At 31.6% G+C, this 17,911-nt stretch overlaps 2 protein-coding genes across 3 annotated transcripts in view; one reads left to right on the top strand and one right to left on the bottom strand.

Annotated features, from left to right (window-relative positions):
- LOC127710287 (protein MCM10 homolog) overlaps window positions 1-17,247 on the bottom strand; it is a 71,697-nt gene extending 54,450 nt beyond the window's left edge. Inside the window, exons 1-7 of the mRNA XM_052216079.1 lie at window positions 17,141-17,247; window positions 11,830-11,872; window positions 9,905-9,994; window positions 4,042-4,347; window positions 2,883-3,023; window positions 1,588-2,355; window positions 1,100-1,279 (exon numbers count right to left, since the gene is read on the bottom strand). Coding sequence (XP_052072039.1) covers window positions 1,100-1,279; window positions 1,588-2,355; window positions 2,883-3,023; window positions 4,042-4,347; window positions 9,905-9,994; window positions 11,830-11,836 — 1,492 coding nt within the window. The 5' untranslated portion in view covers window positions 11,837-11,872; window positions 17,141-17,247. The remainder of the gene's footprint in view (window positions 1-1,099; window positions 1,280-1,587; window positions 2,356-2,882; window positions 3,024-4,041; window positions 4,348-9,904; window positions 9,995-11,829; window positions 11,873-17,140) is intronic.
- A 116-nt stretch (window positions 17,248-17,363) lies between these two features.
- Window positions 17,364-17,911, top strand: part of LOC127710239 (regulator of nonsense transcripts 2-like) — an 85,114-nt gene continuing 84,566 nt past the window's right edge. For both annotated transcript variants that reach the window (XM_052216009.1, XM_052216017.1), the window contains exon 1: window positions 17,364-17,582. The gene's annotated coding sequence lies outside the window, so the exon portion shown is untranslated. The remainder of the gene's footprint in view (window positions 17,583-17,911) is intronic.

The raw sequence follows: 17,911 nt of genomic DNA, 5'->3' as shown, positions 1-17,911 counted from the left end.
AAGTTAGAGAACAGAAACCCATTTTGGGACGTACGTACAGACCTACATACGGACAAGGATAACACTTAATGCCCCCTCCGCTGTGGCGTTGGCATAAAAATTAAAATAAATGGAGAATGTGTCCATGGGATACATATGATGACCCCGCTTGCATCTAACTTTATAAAGGGGCATAACTCAAGAACGGTAAAAGTGATTCCACCCAAATTCGAACTTGATCTGAGTTTTGTAGTTATAAGCATTGTGTATAAGTTTCATAACATTTGTTTGGGGCAAACTAAAGTTAGAGAATGGAAACCAATTTCGGGACCTACAGATAGACAAGGGTAAACCTTACTGCCTTCTTTGCTACGGCGGGGGCATAAAAATAAAACTGCTGATAAGTATACTATACAAAATGACAATAATCATGCTAACTATAAAGCTTATAGCAATGGTCTGAGAGGAAACATTATCTCCATTCTTGCAGTTGATAAAATGCACAACAAAGGAACAGCATGGTGCTCTTAAAGACTAATATAAAGCTTCTCAAAATTAGTAGTAAAAATTTGTAAGGGGTTCCGCAGAACCCTGTGTCTCGCCTGCTATTGCTGCTGTCAGTGTAGAAGTGTAATGTTAAAGAATTTTAAAAAAAAATCAAACTTTTTCTTTAGATGCTACTTCATGGTTTTCAAGATTAGCTTCTGTTCAAGTTTCATAACAATCCATGAAGGTTTACAAATTTATAATGTCAAAAAAGTTTAATCCCAGACTGTCTGTAAATGTTAACTGTAAAAAACTCCAGTTTGTCTGTAAAAATGTTAACTGTAAAAAACTAAGTCCATCTATCAGAAAACTACTGAAAATGAAAAAAATATATTTTCAAAAATTTGCTTCAGACATAATCTATTAATCATAAAAAAGCTTCTGCCAAAGTTTCATAAAATTCTATGAAGGTTTGATAAAGTAATTGATGTCTATACCTTTAACTCAGACTGTATTTGCTTGTTAACTGTAAAAAAAAATTAAGTCCATTTTTCAGTTAAATACGGAAAAATGGAAATAAATGTCGCAGGCTTGACAAAAAGGGACTTCTCATGAAAAGTTAAAGGAAACAAACCTTCTTCCATAGGCTCCCAATCACTGTCATCGTCACCAAACAAACTTTTCTCTAATGATTTCCTGTCCATCAAACATTCCTCAGATTTAGATTCATGTGTTCTATCCTCCAAACATACCTCCGATTTAGATTCATATGGCGGGAAAAAAGGGTTTTCATTATCTTCGGACAAAGTCAGCCCTATCATAAAATAAAGTGTTAAATTTAAAAAGAAATGTCAACTTCCTCATTTGTTTTTAATGCTCTTTAACTTTATTAGCTTTATTTTCACATTTTATTATTCCCGAAACATAGAAAATGAATTTTGCTGTCCTTTATCAGTAATTTTATATGGTGTAATATACGTCTTTTCTTATCAGGAAACTTAAGTTTTAGTTACATGAAGAAAAAAAAAACTTCAATGTTCATCTTGTTGGATTTAGAAAGTCTATCTTAAAAGTAAGATATATGAAGTTTATGGAGAACTATTTTTCAATACATAAACTCACTAGGTTTTGCTGATGATTTTTGAGAGCTCAGAGTTGGACTGGTTAATTTTCTACTGGGCACTATAGATTCCTCAATCCGTTTATCTGATTCAGTTTTTTTTGAGTTAGCACCCTTTGATTCAGGTTCATTTGATCTGCTACCCTTAAGTTCAGGTTCATTTGATGTAAATGCTGATTTTGAATGTTTTAAATCTGAAGCAGCACTTTTTAGTTTTTTCTTCAGTTTTATTTTATCTGCACTATTTAGAATTTCACCACTAGACCTTTTTCTTTCTGGTTTTAGGTTATGACTCCTAATCAAATTTTCCCTATCTCTAAGAGATTTTAGATCCATACTATTATCTTTCCCAGTCTTAATCTTTCTTCCATTACTTCCTACATCCTTCAGACCATGAAAGGTTTTATTTTCTGAATCATCCAGCTTTTTTGCAACTTGTTTAGCATTAGGTGACTTGTGTTTAGAACTAATGGTTTCTTTGCCACATTCAGACAGTCTTGTATCTTGTTTAGCACTAGGTGACTTGTGTTTAGAGCTAATTGTTTCTTTGCCACATGCAGACAGTCTTGTATCTTGTTTAGCACTAGGTGATTTGTGTTTAGAACTAATTGTTTCTTTGCCACATGCAGACAGTCTTGTATCTTGTTTAGCACTAGGTGACTTGTGTTTTGAAGTTCTGTTTTTATGCAACACTTGAGGAGTTGTTGATTTTGTTTTCGCCAGTCTGTTCTGCAATTCCTGCATCTTTCTCTGCATTTCAAGTAATTCGGCTGAAATTACAATAATTAAAACATACTTTTCATCAGCTAAATTTTTTTAGAAATATGTGTTCATAGGACTGGTACCAAGCCCTGGTCGCACTACCATAAATCCATGTTCAGTGAATGGTGAAAATTTTCTAAAAACCCTAAGTTGGCATAATATGTGTACCAAGTTTCAAGTTGATGTGACCACAAACTGCCTTAAACCAAGACTTATACTTAAACCGTAAATTCATAGTCAAAACCTTAATTTGGCATATTTTAATATTAAACAGTTCATTGTGTAGTAAGTTTCAAGTTGATGTTGTCTAAACCAACAATAGAAAGACAGGCATTCAAATTTGTAAAGGGTTCTATGGAACCCTGCGTCTTGCTTTGATTGCTGATAAAAATATAAAAGTGTAATGCTGACTCCTAAAATCTAAGTCTACTTATCAGTGGTGGTTTGAATATAGATTAAATGGTAAAGTGAAAAACATATGCAATGTATAATTATACAATCATTTTAAAGGTTGATCAGCAAGACATATAAAAACCTTGAATGTTGTCAACTTCAACAGATTTCTCAAGTACATCTTGATCTCCATCATCAGTCTCACAATCTTGACCATCATCATTCCCACAATCTTGATCTCCATCATCACTCTGATGACCTTGATCCTCAGTACCCTTTCTGACTACAAATAACAAAGATATTAGTTTGACTGGTAAAAATGAATCAAGAAACATCAAAGCATTTGGACATGTTGGATGGATTAAACATAGTTATAAACCACTATGGATAAGACTAACACAACAAAGAAACTAGATGTGTTGGAACGACACAAATGGCCCTACTCGCAAATAAAGCTTGAAGCCATTTTTAGTAGTGGAAATTTGAATGAAAGTATGTATAACTGTTATTTTCACCAAATTTTCAAAGTCCAAAGCCTGTAATTTCAGCACAAATCAGCAGAGTGGAACCATACGTAAACTTGATCTGTAACTCATCATAGTAGACTTACATACTACAAATCAACTCAATATGTGAAGGCATTTAGAAAAAAGGTCTGTATAACTGTTATTTTCATAAAATGTTCAAAGTCCAAAGCCCGTAATTTCAGCAAAAATCAGCAGAGCGGTACCAAATGTAAACTTTATCTGTAACTCATCATAGTAGACTCACATACTTTAGAAAGAAAATCTGTACAATTGTTATTTTTAAAGTCTAAAGCCTGCAATTTCCACAAAAATCAGCAGAGCAGAAGCAAATGTAAAATCGAACAGTAACTCATCATAGTAGATTCACATTCTACAATTCAGCTCAATATGTGAAGGCATTTAGAAAAAAATCTGTATAACTGTTCTTTGCGGAATGATTGAATGACAGAATGACGGATAAGGGTAAAACTATATGGCCTAACCACTTTGTGGCAGTTCCATAAAAATCAAAAATCAACAAAGCTCTATACAATGTCATCCAAGTAAAATAATTTATGGTCACATGGTATCAAACCATTACTCAAATTCAAAATATTTGTACTCACAAGAACAGATTTTAAATTTAATTTTTTTTAGCTGAAATGTGCAAAGTTTTACAATAGGATTAAAAGGAGACTACTCCTTTTATTATGTTATGAAAGAATCCTAGTTTTGAACAAAATTTTCAGATGTATTTGCTATGGAAGACATTTCAAATTATAACTGGTAACATACTTTCTGAATTATCTTTTATTTTCTGTGTGGATTCATTACACTGTTTTGCAGCAACATTATCCTTTGACTGTGGATCATTTTTTTCATTATTATCAGATTGTATATCTTCAGTTCCAACATGTTTTTCTGATTGAACATCAGATTCCTGCTCACTGTCAGATTGTTCAAGGAATGAAGTCATTTCATTATTGGATTGTTGTGTAACTTCAGTTCCTATGTCTGCCTTTACTTCAGTTTCCTCTTCACTATCTGACTGTTCCAGGAATGCAGTAATCTCATCTATATCACAACCATCATCAATATTATCTGAAAGTAAACATTGGACAAGTCCTGTACAATCACCTAAATATGACTACTATAGAATTGTAATTCTTAGGCAATTTACAATCAATAGTTAATAGTACAATGTACTAGCCCTCCAGTAACTGAAAGACAAACTACATTATATAAACATGGAACATGAAAACACTATGAGCACAGTAATATTTAAATCAAGATAAAGGTAAACGACTTCTGAAACTGAGGTAGATGTCAATTAAAATCTCTTAGATGCATGAAACAGTATAATGTAAGTCCTACCTTTTGCAAATTATTGCAGTTGAGACAAAAATATTCCCACTTACAGTTTTCTTCTTCATCAACAATAGTGTCCCATGCATGGAATAAATAAGGCCAAAATTTATTTTTTCATATTTCCTTTGATTTAAGACAGATAACCATTACCAAATTTAAATCATTTTTCTTGATTTATTATGGAAAATAAAACATTTTTCCATTATAGTCAGATTGAAAAAGATTTCAAACCCATGTAGATTTGCGGGCTGTGATAAAGGGAGATGCACTTTTGAGCTAAAATTGTTCTACTTTTGGGCCAATTGCAAGTGGACATTTGGGCTAAATTTTAAATTCGACATTTGGGCTTATACTCCCATGTAATGGTAAATTTCATGTAAAGTATCTATATTTTAATTATCTAATAATATGCTATATGTAATAAAAGACATTCTATTTATAACATATTCTTTTTTTAAGTACCCATTCTGTTTGCCAGACAGTGCCAAATGTAAACTTGACTCCAATTGTTAACCCAAATGATACCTTAGTCACACTCCTGATTAAGTCCAAATGTCTTGTGCCCATGATGAAGGAGCTTAGGTTGATTATTTTCAACCCACTGTCACTCTAATCCTATTGTAACAGTTCTTTCTTGACACAATGTACGGGTGCATTACATTTGCACGCATTCATTTTACAGGTAACACAGGTAAAATTAAAGATTAATTCGTTATAAATATGACTATAGTTAATATGAATTTTGAACATATTCAAACTATATATTTTTCATATTGAATTCTAAAAAGATATAAGGTGATCATAAGAAATCCTGTAATAGCTTAAGACATACATGTAACTTCATTGCGAATATTTCAGAGTAAATAGTATTCTGTTTCCTAATTTTACCGAAAGTGATCGCTTTAGTAAATAAAATGCTCCGCTGGAACGCAGCTTGATACGACCGCAGAGGTCGAACCCTGAACAGTTGGGGCAAGTATGGACACAACATTCAAGCTTGATACAGCACTGAATTTGGATTGTAATTAAATATTTGACACAGCATAGGTTTCTGACACAGAATGAAAGTGGTCTAAGAACTTAAAAAATTTTAATTTACCTATTCAAACCATATCATTATTATTTGCTTTTATATATAAATCAGAAATAACCAATTTAAAATGGAAAATTTTGAAGAGAAAAAAGGAAAAAAAAATCCCCCCCAAATTTTTTGAACCCCCTTATGATTCATCACCCCCAAACTCAATCCCAGCCTTCCCTTTGTGGTATGGTACCTTGCAGTACAATTTCAGAGAGATCCATACACTTGAACAAAAGTTATTGTCTGGAAACTAGAAAAATGCTTGTTTTTTGGCCCCTTATTCCTAAACATTAAGGGCAATTACCCCCAAACTCAAACCCAGCTTTCCCTTTGTGATATGGAACCTTGCAGTACAATTTCATAAAGATCCATACACTTACACACAAGTAATTGTCTGGAAACTAGAAAAATGCTTGTATTTTGCCCCTTTTTGGCCCCTAATTCCTAAACGTTTTGGGCAATTACCCCCAAAATCAATCCCAGCATTCCCTTTGTGATATGGAACCTTGTGATAAAATGTCAGAGAGATCCATAGACTTGCACACAAGTTATTGTCATGAAACTAGAAAAATGCTTGTTTTTTGCCCCTTTTTGGCCCCAAATTCCTAAAATTTGGAGGCAATTACCCCCAAAATCAATCCCAGCATTCCCTTTGTGATATGGAACCTTGTGGTACAATGTCAGAGAGATCCATACACTTACACACAAGTTATGTCTGGAAGTTACAAAAATTCGTAAGGGTTCCGCGGAACCCAGTGTCTCGCCTACTTTTTCTGTTAATCGCAGGCTCAATAAAAATGAGGAAGTAAGTCAATAAAAATATTCCTCTTGATACTATCTTTTGATTATAAGAAGCTTCTGGATAGTTTATGAATCTAATAAATGTTTAAAAACTTTAACTGTAGACTGAATTTAATGTTAACTGGAAAAAAACAAAATTTCCTTCTAGATACTAGCATTTGATCATAAACAAGCTTCTGTCCAAGTTTGGTACAAATCCAAAATAGTATAAGAAAGTTCTTTAAATTTTAAAAACTTTAACTACAGAGTGAATATGTTGTTTCCTGGCAGAAAATCTAAGTCCATTTAAAAGTAAAATACAGAAAAAATGGATTTATTTTTTTACAAAATTTCCTTCTAGATACTAGCTTTTGATCATTAACAAGCTTCTGTCCAAGTTTGGTACAAATCCAAAAGAGTATAAGAAAGTTATTAAAATTTTAAAAACTTTAACCACAGAGTGAATGTGTTGTTTCCCAGCAGAAAATCTAAGTCCATTTAAAAGTAAAATTAGGAAAAAATGGATTTATTTTTTTACAAAATTTACTTCTAGATACTATCTTATGATCATAAACAAGCATCTGTCCAAGTTTGGTACAAACCCAGGATAGTTTAAGAAAGTTATTAAAATTTTAAAAACTTTAACCACAGAGTGAATGTAATATTTCCTGGCAGAAAAACTAAGTCCATTTATAAGTAAAATACGAAAATGGAATTTTATTTTTACAAAATTTACTTCTGGATACTATCTTATGATCATAAACAAGCTTCTGTCCAAGTTTGGTAGAAATCCAGGATAGTTTAAGAAAGTTATTAAAATTTCAAAAATTTTAACCACAGAGTGAATATTTGTGGACGCCGCCGACGACAACGCCGACGGAATGTAGGATCGCTATGTCTTGCTTTTTCGACTAAAGTCGAAGGCTCGACAAAAATGCTTATTTTTGGCCCCTTTTTGGCCCCTAATTCCTGAACTGTTGGTACCATAACCCCCAAAATCAATCCCCACCTTCCTTTTGTGGTATTGAACCTAATGGTAAAATTTCATTGAGATCCATTCGCTTAAACTAAAGTTAGAGTCGAAAACTAATGTGTTTTCCAACGACGACAACGACGCCAATGTCATACCAATATACGACCACAAAAATTTTTTTGCGGTCGTATAATAATTTAAGTCAATTTGTAAAGTTGCATGAAGGCACAAACATGGAGTTTCGTTTGTCAGAAACAAGTCTGAGGAAAATTATTACTGTATGATGAATTAACTATTTACTTTCTGTATCGAAATAACACTTAAGTCAGAGGATATTTTCACCGTAAATAATTGCAAAGGTATTTTGCCATATTCCCTTTTCCTCCAAGTCTTTAGGCATCGCTACTGTCAGCAGAATCCAAGCGTACTAAACATTTTTATCTGTATATACATATATTTCCAGGAATAAGTGCTTGTGCATAATAAAACAGACTTATCCTTCTTTAAAATAACAGTTGAATGAATAAATAAGTATAATATACATGTATTTACCTGAGTTTACCTGTAAAATAATGCGTGCAAATATAATGGTAATGCACACAAACGTAATGATTTTTGCACGCAAATGTAATGGTAATGTGCGCACAATGTACAGGTGAATTCCAAACAAATGTAAAAATAAGCTCCTTAATCTTTTTAACAAGTTTTTGATTTGGATTTGTCAATGTTGTCATAAGGTGATTAAGGACAGGTAAAATCAGAGTTTTCACAATTGCAATTTTACCTATTACTGTAAGAATTCTTTTTGACCATATCTTAGTTAAGATTTTTTATTTGCAAAACTTTCTCATTATAATTGATGTTAATGATTTTATCAAGATCAACATTAAAATTAATACAAAATAACTAAAAAGATGTTCCTCCTCAGAATAAATTTCTATTTGGACAAGAATATCACTACAGTATTTGTTACTCCCAATCCAAACTACCTAAGTTTTTGAAAAAGTAATATTTAGCCCTGAAAGTTTCACATACCAATCTAATTCAGTTAAAAGTTTCATTTAAGGACTGTTCACTTTCATCTAAAAAAATTTGTAAGGGTTCCGCGGAACCCAGTGTCTCGCCTACTTTTGCTGTTAATCGCAGGCTCAACAAAAATGAGATGAGGATAAAAATTTAATAAAAATTTCCTCTCGATACAATTTTTTTATTGTAAGAAGCTTCTGTCCAAGTTTGGTAAAAATCCAGGATAGTTTATGAGTCTAATAAATGTTTTAAAAAATTTAACTGCAGACTGTATGTAATGTTAACTGGAAAAAACTAAGTCCATTTATAAGTAAAATATGGATAAACAAGTACAAAATTTTAATAAAAATTTCCTTCTAGACACTAGCTTTTGGTCATAAACAAACTTCTGTCCATGTTTGGTACAAATCCAGGATAGTTAAAGAAAGTTATTAAAATTTTTAAAACTTTAACCACAGAGTGAATGTAATGTTTCCTGGCAGAAAAACTAAGTCCATTTATAAGTAAAATACGGAAAAACAGGATTTTTTTTTTTTAAATTTACTTCTGGATACTATCTTATGATCATAAACAAGCTTCTGTCCAAGTTTGGTAGAAATCCAGGATAGTTTGAGAAAGTTATTAAAATTTTAAAAACTTTAACCACAGAGTGAATGTAATGTTTCCTGGCAGAAAAACGAAGTCTATTTATAAGTAAAATACGGAAAAACAGGAATTTTTTTTTTACAAAATTTACTTCTGGATACTATCTTATGATCATAAACAAGCTTCTGTCCAAGTTTGGTAGAAATCCAGGATAGTTTAAGAAAGTTATTAAAATTTCAAAAACTTTAACCACAGAGTGAATATTTGTGGACGCCAACAGAATGTAGGATCGCTATGTCTCGCCTTTTCGACAAAAGTAGAAGGCTCGACAATAAGTGAAGTATCATCTGCAAACTGTGATGACTTCTGTTCTATCCTAGTCACAGTTATACCAGAAATATTTCTTGCCCCCCATTTCTGTATTTTCAATATTTCTGCACAAAGTATGAAAGGCTAGGGGGATAAGGTGCCCCCTTGTCTGCAGCCACGTCCTATTAAAAAAAAATCTGAAAGATTTCCATCTTAAATGACTGTGGATATAATATTACTATAAAATACTTAAACCCAGTTAATAATAGATTCACCAAAATTGAAAAATTGTAATACATGTACTGATAATGGGGAGTCCCAAGATAAAGAATCAAATGCTTTTTTCAAATCAATTACTAGCAATAAACCTGGAATGTTATGTTCTTCTGTATACTGTAAAAGATCATAAATCAATCTAATGTTATCCTCAATATCTTTTTGAATTTTAACCATTACTTTTATTTGAGGTATGTAGTGATTTGTCAATTTTTTTATTCTATTTTTTTATGTTATATATGTATATTGTCTGTATATACCTTGAGAGTTGCCATTTTTATCGTCAACTGTTTCTTCTTCTAAGTCGGAATCCTCTAAAAGTGCTGTTAAAGCATCTAAATCACATTCACCTGGAAGAAAAATTTAGAATAGTTCACTATCATAAAAGATGTTGGAATAAAATTAATAAAAATATAGATTAAACATAAATTAGAAAGCCAGGGTCCGACACTTACGGTTGTCCGATTGCCCGGGGCAAGCTAATGCCGTATTCGGACAAGTAAAAACATCATCTTGGTTGTCCGATCGGGCAAGTGAAAAAAAAAGTGTTATATGATTAAAATTTTACAAAATCAATAGTGTCTGTTGTTTTGTCCATAGATTACTCAGTGATAACACCGCACGGTCGAGTAAAGTGGTCTTAACCCCCCCTTCAATGCATATATTTCGTCAATTGTTCGCAATGAATTCCCCATTTTACCAAAAATAGATCACGTTTAAAAATATTGGCCAATCAGGCGGCCGCGGCGTTGCTTCGTCATTATTGTTATCCATCGGGACACCACTCGGGCGTTTCCGACGCACGTGTTATTCCCACCGACCAATGGAAAGCGGAGGTCTATTTTCGTTGTTCTAACTTTATAATTTGACATCAGATGTGTATTTCCATAAGATGGAAAAACGTAAAAGCTTGAAAGAGAAAATGAAATTAAACTTTAAGAAATTTGTCAGTTGTTGTCAGTTTATCAAGAAGGGTTATTTGAAATGGCATTTCTTAGATAAATTATTATGAAACAAGTATCTCGATGTAAATGATCCAATTCCCGTATATTCATCGATCTTTTCCCTCCCTCCTCGGCTCATATATGCCTCATAGTATATTTTCATACTCCATAATCAATTTACACCCCATATACATGATAACTATATTTTATCTGCATGTACTACATTACAACCACAAAAATATTATGTAAAAGTTTGGGCATGTAGATTTCACTTTCGGACAAGTAAAAGTAATAGGGCACTTGCCCAACTGGACAAGTTGGTATAAAAGTTAATGTCGAACCCTGAAAGCAACCCAAAAGCGTCATATAGATTTTTTCAATGGACAAAGTGACAATTATTTACATGGTTTTGATCAATTGAAATCAATTCTGTGGCATATTTTGATAATTTAGCAGTTACAACATCTATGTTTTGATGACCAGTTTTTGATTGATTGATTTATTTATTGCTTGCTTAATGTCCAGTGGCATTAATTTCATGCATATTCAGGACCAAAACATTTGAAGAAGTCCTCATAAAAATATCAGAGTTTGTCAGTAAATTATCTCATCATAGATACCAGGATTAAAATTGTGTACGCCAGTAAGTAAACCCTTATCACATGCTTATCTATTTATGGCATTAACAGCTGTTGTATCAGAGAATGTTTGTTTTTGTTGATTACATCTACTGAATAGGGAAATCCTCCCAGATGACATTCTGATAACAGCTGTTGCATTTTACATCACATTCTATTCTCAAATATTGCTAAAAGACGGAAAGGCAACAAAAAACATGATAATATGACATACTGAATGTGCAAAATAATTTTTAATGTACCTAACGAAAATGCTGTGATGACCACTGGATACTTGCTACATGTAGTTATAGAGTACATTTGCAGCCATTCTACTGAGATACATTTGTAATATTAATACATTCATTGAGGTATTTTCAATTATTTATTAACAACTGTTATTTTCAATTATTCTCATTGGCATGCCTTGACTTGGCAATTTATGATTAAAATTGGCCATCAGGGTATCAATGTTAAACAGAAAGTAAAAGTGGAGTATAGAAACTTTTCCTCTGCTCTAAGTAGGCCAATAAAAGATTTGCTAAAATCCTCTTTATACATAACATGACAGGACTAATTTATATCATAACTAATATAGGTAAATGCACATGTATGTTAACATACCATCCATCTGACAGACTTTCTTTTCCTATTATAACTCCCAAATCTGAAAAAAACAAAAAATTAAAGGATTTGACCTCTATATTAATCGATAAAAAATGTGAATTAATTTTATGGAAACTATTTGCCATCTACATCAAACTATACAAAAGATTAAAAACATTAAAGGTAAATTGTATGAACAATTAAAAGACTATTGAAAAGGTTCATTAAATGGAATAAACGCATGAACATGTTGCAGCATTATTCATGTTTACAAATCTTTTTTAAGATTTCAAACCTTCTCGTTTTAATCTAGATCACTGGACTTTTATCATTTGCCAGATTGACAAGTATCCTAATGATAATTCTTTCATAACAAAGTTCCCGCTCCCATTTTGCAAGTTGGCAAGCAGAAGTTTCCCACTGTGTTGGATTTTACACTGCCCATCAGACAACTACAATGTATCCACCCGAGTCCATATGACATGGATGTGAGAAATTCATGTTTTAGGGTCTCACTAATGAAAGACAAGAAGCATGGAAAATCTGAATTTAGCACCAAAAAGCGAAAAGAAGACAATAAATATATACTGTGGATTCATTATTATTCGTTGGATATCAATTTTCGTGGATTTCATGGGTACAAGTGAACCATGAAATTGAATGTTCAATGAATGGCATATTTTGTATAGGCTTGTACGCAGACTTTCGGTTAAACCACGAAATTAAATATCCACGAACATGCAAATTTTCCCTAATCCACGAAAATTGGTACCCACGAAAAATAAATTAATCCACAGTATAAGATATTGTGATAAAAAATTTAATTAGCATTATTCTAGATTTCTAAAGTTATGAATTTTGATTTCCAACATTTTCATTTAGTGAGGATATTGACAAGTCGTAATCCTCAATTTTTTTTTTTAATATTCAAACATTGCCAATTATTGTAAGAAGACAATACAGCTTACGGATACATGTAGCCTTCTTGGACGGACTGCCACAAATCAATTCAGACAGCAAGGTTGGCCTGTTATAGACCAATTTGGAGTTTGTTTTTTTATGAATATGTTACACCAGTTGACCAGAGGTCATTCAACATAAATGATGTCATCAAATAATCAACTCTTACTGTGAATAAAAAACATATTCAACCTGACATTGGAAATGTAAAGAGAAATACACAAATTTGAAAGTCATCTATACACCATTATGTAAAGATTAATGACAATAATGTAAATTTACAGCATACAATGTTTTGGCGTTTTTTTGCCAGTTTGTCTTTGGCTTTCAGAGTGTGAGTGTCCCTTTCATATCTTCAGCCTTGAAATTCTTTTATTGGTATAAATGCCAGCAAAATAAAAAAAAATAAAAATTTTTTACTTTCAGAAAAAATGCCAGCTGATCATGAATACCTTGTTTTTTTTGGTAAGGTGTATTTCTTACATAAACAAGTGTCTGTTGGTGTTTAGTATTAATGGAATATTTCGCTTTTTGTTTTTTTATTCGACAATAAGTTTCCAAAAGTAAATATATCTTAATGGTGAGATAATAATCTGATCACAGCATAGTAGTAATAGACCTTATCACTCTTTTGGGATCTGCGACACTTATTTGAGAACTTGCAACTCTTGATGCATCAATGTCATAAATATTTACAGGTCCAGAAACAGGGGATAAATAGCGATAATTTTTTAGCTAGAGCAGCTAGAAAAGTTCCGTTTTTGTATAGATCAATTTCAAGTTCTTTTTCTTTTTTAATGATGTTAGAGGTCATTCCTCGAAAATGATGTCATCAAACATTCGAATACTAATTCAGTGTTCTCAATAAGAGCCAGCAACCGGCAAAATCCACCACCTATTGCGTGTTTTGTGCCGGCTATTAATTTATTGACAAAAATATGACATACACGAAATTCGCATAGACTGGATCTGTCGTACATCTTTTTTTCTACTAACTGGTTACGAGTCGTCCGCCAGGCGTAAATAATACAATAGTAATTGTAAACCAGTTTCAAATCATTTGAGCGTTTGAAACAAAGCGATAAAGTCTATACAAATCGTGATTGATGTTGACACGGATATTTTAGACAGCTCGTCAAACTGATTCATGCAGAGAACGATCAGTGACTACTTTTAGCTTGAGCCGGCTTTACAGTAAAGCAAAGATAAGAAAGCTCGCTTAGTGTATTCTTACATGGATTTAAACTTGTGTGCATTTATGTATCTTATTGTATAATCGCCGGAGTATAAATTAAAATAAAACACAGTGAAATCAGTCCGCATCTGACGAATTCTAGTCACTTCGGAACATGGTTAAATCGGCACCTAGTCAAATATACGTTGAATATTATATATTGTTTTTAGTATTTTATGCAAAAAGATTGAAATAAAGAATGGGGATGGCCAGAATTAATAACTAAGAATTAATTGCTGTTACTTACGAGACTAATTGCCGAAAAGTCTATCAGGACAGGGACTTGATTTTGTACGGAAATTGTAGGTAACAATATAATTTTTTATTGTTACCCACAAAATATATTCAGGCAGGCAATTATCAAAAAGGTATTTGAATTGGTAACAATATGCGAAATAAATTTAGTTACAAGATTAAACTTCCAGATGTATCGACCAATATGATGTGCACTTTTGACATAGGGGGTCGATTATAACAAATCACGATTATTAAGTACTAGTGTACATTGTAGATATGAATGAGCAAGATGTCCAATTTGTTGTCAGTGAAAGGTTTATATCCCTTCAAGATTTTAATAATACATGCAAACAGCTCCAAGATGCAAATTTTGTACAGTTATATACAGAGGAGGGACGACACCTAGGTGCTGTGTGCAAAGTTTTTTAAGGTCACTTGGAATGATTTCAGCTTCTGTTTGGCAAATTCAAATATTGAAAAACATCGACTTGTTCATGTTTTGAAATCAAATATACTCTATTGCATTCATAAAAAAATATAGCAAGTTTTCTCATAGAAAGATAGAAAGATATACTGATGATTAAAAATTACATTTACAAAAAATATTTATTGTTTTTTTACTTCTTTTTGGTAAATTATATCATTAAAGATTATGTCCCATAATGGCGGGAGTTTGTATTCTATGTCTGTTTAAATACAAGGCACAAATTTTTGTTAATATTTCCTTAAATTCGAATGTAAAAATCTTTGACATTTATACTAAAGAATATTGTTCATACAACCTTGAACATAAACGGTCTCCATCCGTTGCTGCATAGTACATAATGTAAGTCGATAAAAACGATGATTTTCAAATAAAATGTCAAAATATGTTTTTCAAATCCGTGAATAAATATGTAAACATTAGGCACAAAAATCAATGTTTTGTGTATTTTAATTATATTAAGGCTAAAATGAAAATTTTTCACCAGAAAACCATGTAAAATAGTTTTTTTGAATTTTTGAATTTTGTTTTTTTTTTGCGTATCGGTCTTTTTGCATTTTGAGCAAAATATTCAAATTTATCCACAGATTTTAAGCTAATTTCTACAAAATTTCTGACGCAAAAGGCTATCGTCCTGGCAGATTTTTTTTGTGGTAATGAAATAAAAGTCCATATTTTTTTATATTTTCTAAAAGCTTATATTTCAAACTTTCAAATGAACCAAAATTTGCTTACCAGACATTCATTTTGAAGAAGATATCTAACTTTATATTTTGATTTTGAGCTGATTTCAACAAAATTTCTAACTTAATAGGCTACTGTCCTGGCAGATTTTTGTTTACTTTAAAAATGAAAATTGTTCAATTTCTTTATTTTATTTGATAATTGGGTCTGTTACTTTATAACAGTAACAAAATAGTATGCCAGACAATCGCAATACAGAAACTATTTCATTTATAGTTAGAAATTGCGTTGTTAATTTCAGCCATTTAAACAGAAATTTAATGGAGTAGGCTACTGTCCTGGCAGATTTTTTTTGTGTTAATAAAATAAAAGTTCATATAATTTTATATTTTCATAAAGCTTATATTCTAAACTTTCCAATGAACCAAAATTTCTTACTTACCAGACATTCATTTTGAAGAAGATATTTAACTTTATATTTTGATTTTGAGCTGATTTCAACAAAATTTCTAACGTAATAGGCTACTGTCCTGGCAGATTTTTTTACCTTTAAAAATCGAAAAAAATATTAAATTCTAGATTTTTAGAATGAGTATTCCCTAAACATTATAATCGTACAAAAATATTATGCCAGACAGTTGTTTTGGAGAAATTATTTCAATTATAAGTAAATTTTTCTCGGCAATTTCAGTCATTTTTTTCTTATAATTTATCTGTCCTGGCAGATTTTTTTTATCTTATTAATTTTTTATTTTAAATATTTTTACAAATAATGTAAGTATATACCCTGTTCTTTATAATACAACTTAAATTTTAACAATATGTTTTATCTGTCCTGTTTTTAGACCTTCCCCTGCTTGCGTTGTCTATTGTGTTTTCTCTCTTTTTCATGTTTTTTGTACTGATAAATGAAGATATTCTAATATTTATTATTTCGTATTTAATAGATTTTTTTCCCAAATAAAAACTGAAAATCAATTAAATGAATTCAATAAACCAGTATTTAATTAATGTACATGCCATACGAAAATTTTATAAGTCCATGGGAAATTTTTTAGTATTAAGGTTTATGTGGCTTAAATGGCTGCGTTTTCACCTAAAAATTTACTCTGAGTACAGACAAACCTGTGCATCTAGAAAAGTTTTATGGCATAGCATGCCCTAGATAAATAAAATTCAAATACATTGTATGATTTAGAAAATTTAAAACTTAACTGGATTTTGCAGTGCACTTTTTTTCGATCCTACAGAAGATGATAAAATTAACAAACAGTTGAGTTTCACTTGATATGGTCCACTCAGGTACACAGTTTAAATCACCAATTATTGTCAAGTATCTATTGTCCATGTCAATCAATACAGTTCACTTCAATTATTACCTGTGGGGAAGATCTCAAACCTCTTTCACAACTTAGTCTATTTTGCCACCTTCTTGAGAAATGAAAAAAAGTGCACAGCAAAATCCTGTTCAGTTTTTAATTTTCTATAACACAAAATATGTTTGAATTTTATTTATCAAGGGCATGCTATGCCTTAAAACTATTCCATATACACAGGTTTGTCTGTTCTCAGAGTAAATTTTGAGGTGAAATTGCAGCCATTTTAGCCACAGGCACAGGGTCCACATGAACCTTAATAAAGTATGTAACAAAAGTATTGTTAGAGTGAAAAAGTATAAAATAAACTGTTCTGTATGAATAGTTTGTACACTGATCTCAACCTGGAAGTACCTGATTTGCGATCATGTATCTATTACAGGCAAATTTCAGTCAATTCCAGCTTTTGTAGAATTTCGGTTTGTTTACAATTTTTGCCGCCAAAGTTATGAGGATGTAAATCTAACATTTTAAAATTTTCGTATCCAAAAATAAAAGGGAAAGGCGATATTTCTTTTTTTTTATCTATTTGATTTAAATGACTTGAAATTGACACCTATTTGTATACACAAAACAGATATATAAAGTACGAAAATATTTACAAGCAGACGCCATATTTTTAACTGCCAACTGCAATAATTTTGCCAAATGAACAGTCAGAAAATAACAAGATTTAACGATCATATTGAGATGACACATTGTTAATGTTACAAAATATTGTAGATACGTTAACCATGGAAGTGTGAAAGATGTGGTTTATTAATTGATTCAACTATTCTCCATTGAAAGATATGAGGTAGGTTGGCAACAAAAACAAAATGAAGATCAAGTTTCACTTTCATTTGAATGTACATATAGCATAAGACAACACACAATTATTTTCTTCTTAAATATAACATACAAATATTCGACAAGGCCATAACATAATCTTGTTTTAGGGTTCATTGTGAGACAGGTGTTGCATGTGGGTAAGCATTGGTTGTTCTGAACAAGGATTGTACTTTGCCTGTCTTTGGGACCTGTATCTGTATTGATACATGTAGAATCCTATTTAGGCTTTTATACACGGTGGAGAAGAGTGCCATTGTTATGGGTGGTGTTCCTGTAAAGTGGTCTTGAATGCCT

The sequence above is a fragment of the Mytilus californianus genome, unplaced genomic scaffold, assembly GCF_021869535.1.
Source record: "Mytilus californianus isolate M0D057914Y unplaced genomic scaffold, xbMytCali1.0.p SCAF_1, whole genome shotgun sequence".
NCBI lineage: Eukaryota > Metazoa > Mollusca > Bivalvia > Mytilida > Mytilidae > Mytilus > Mytilus californianus.
This window is presented reverse-complemented; position numbering and strand designations above follow the sequence as displayed.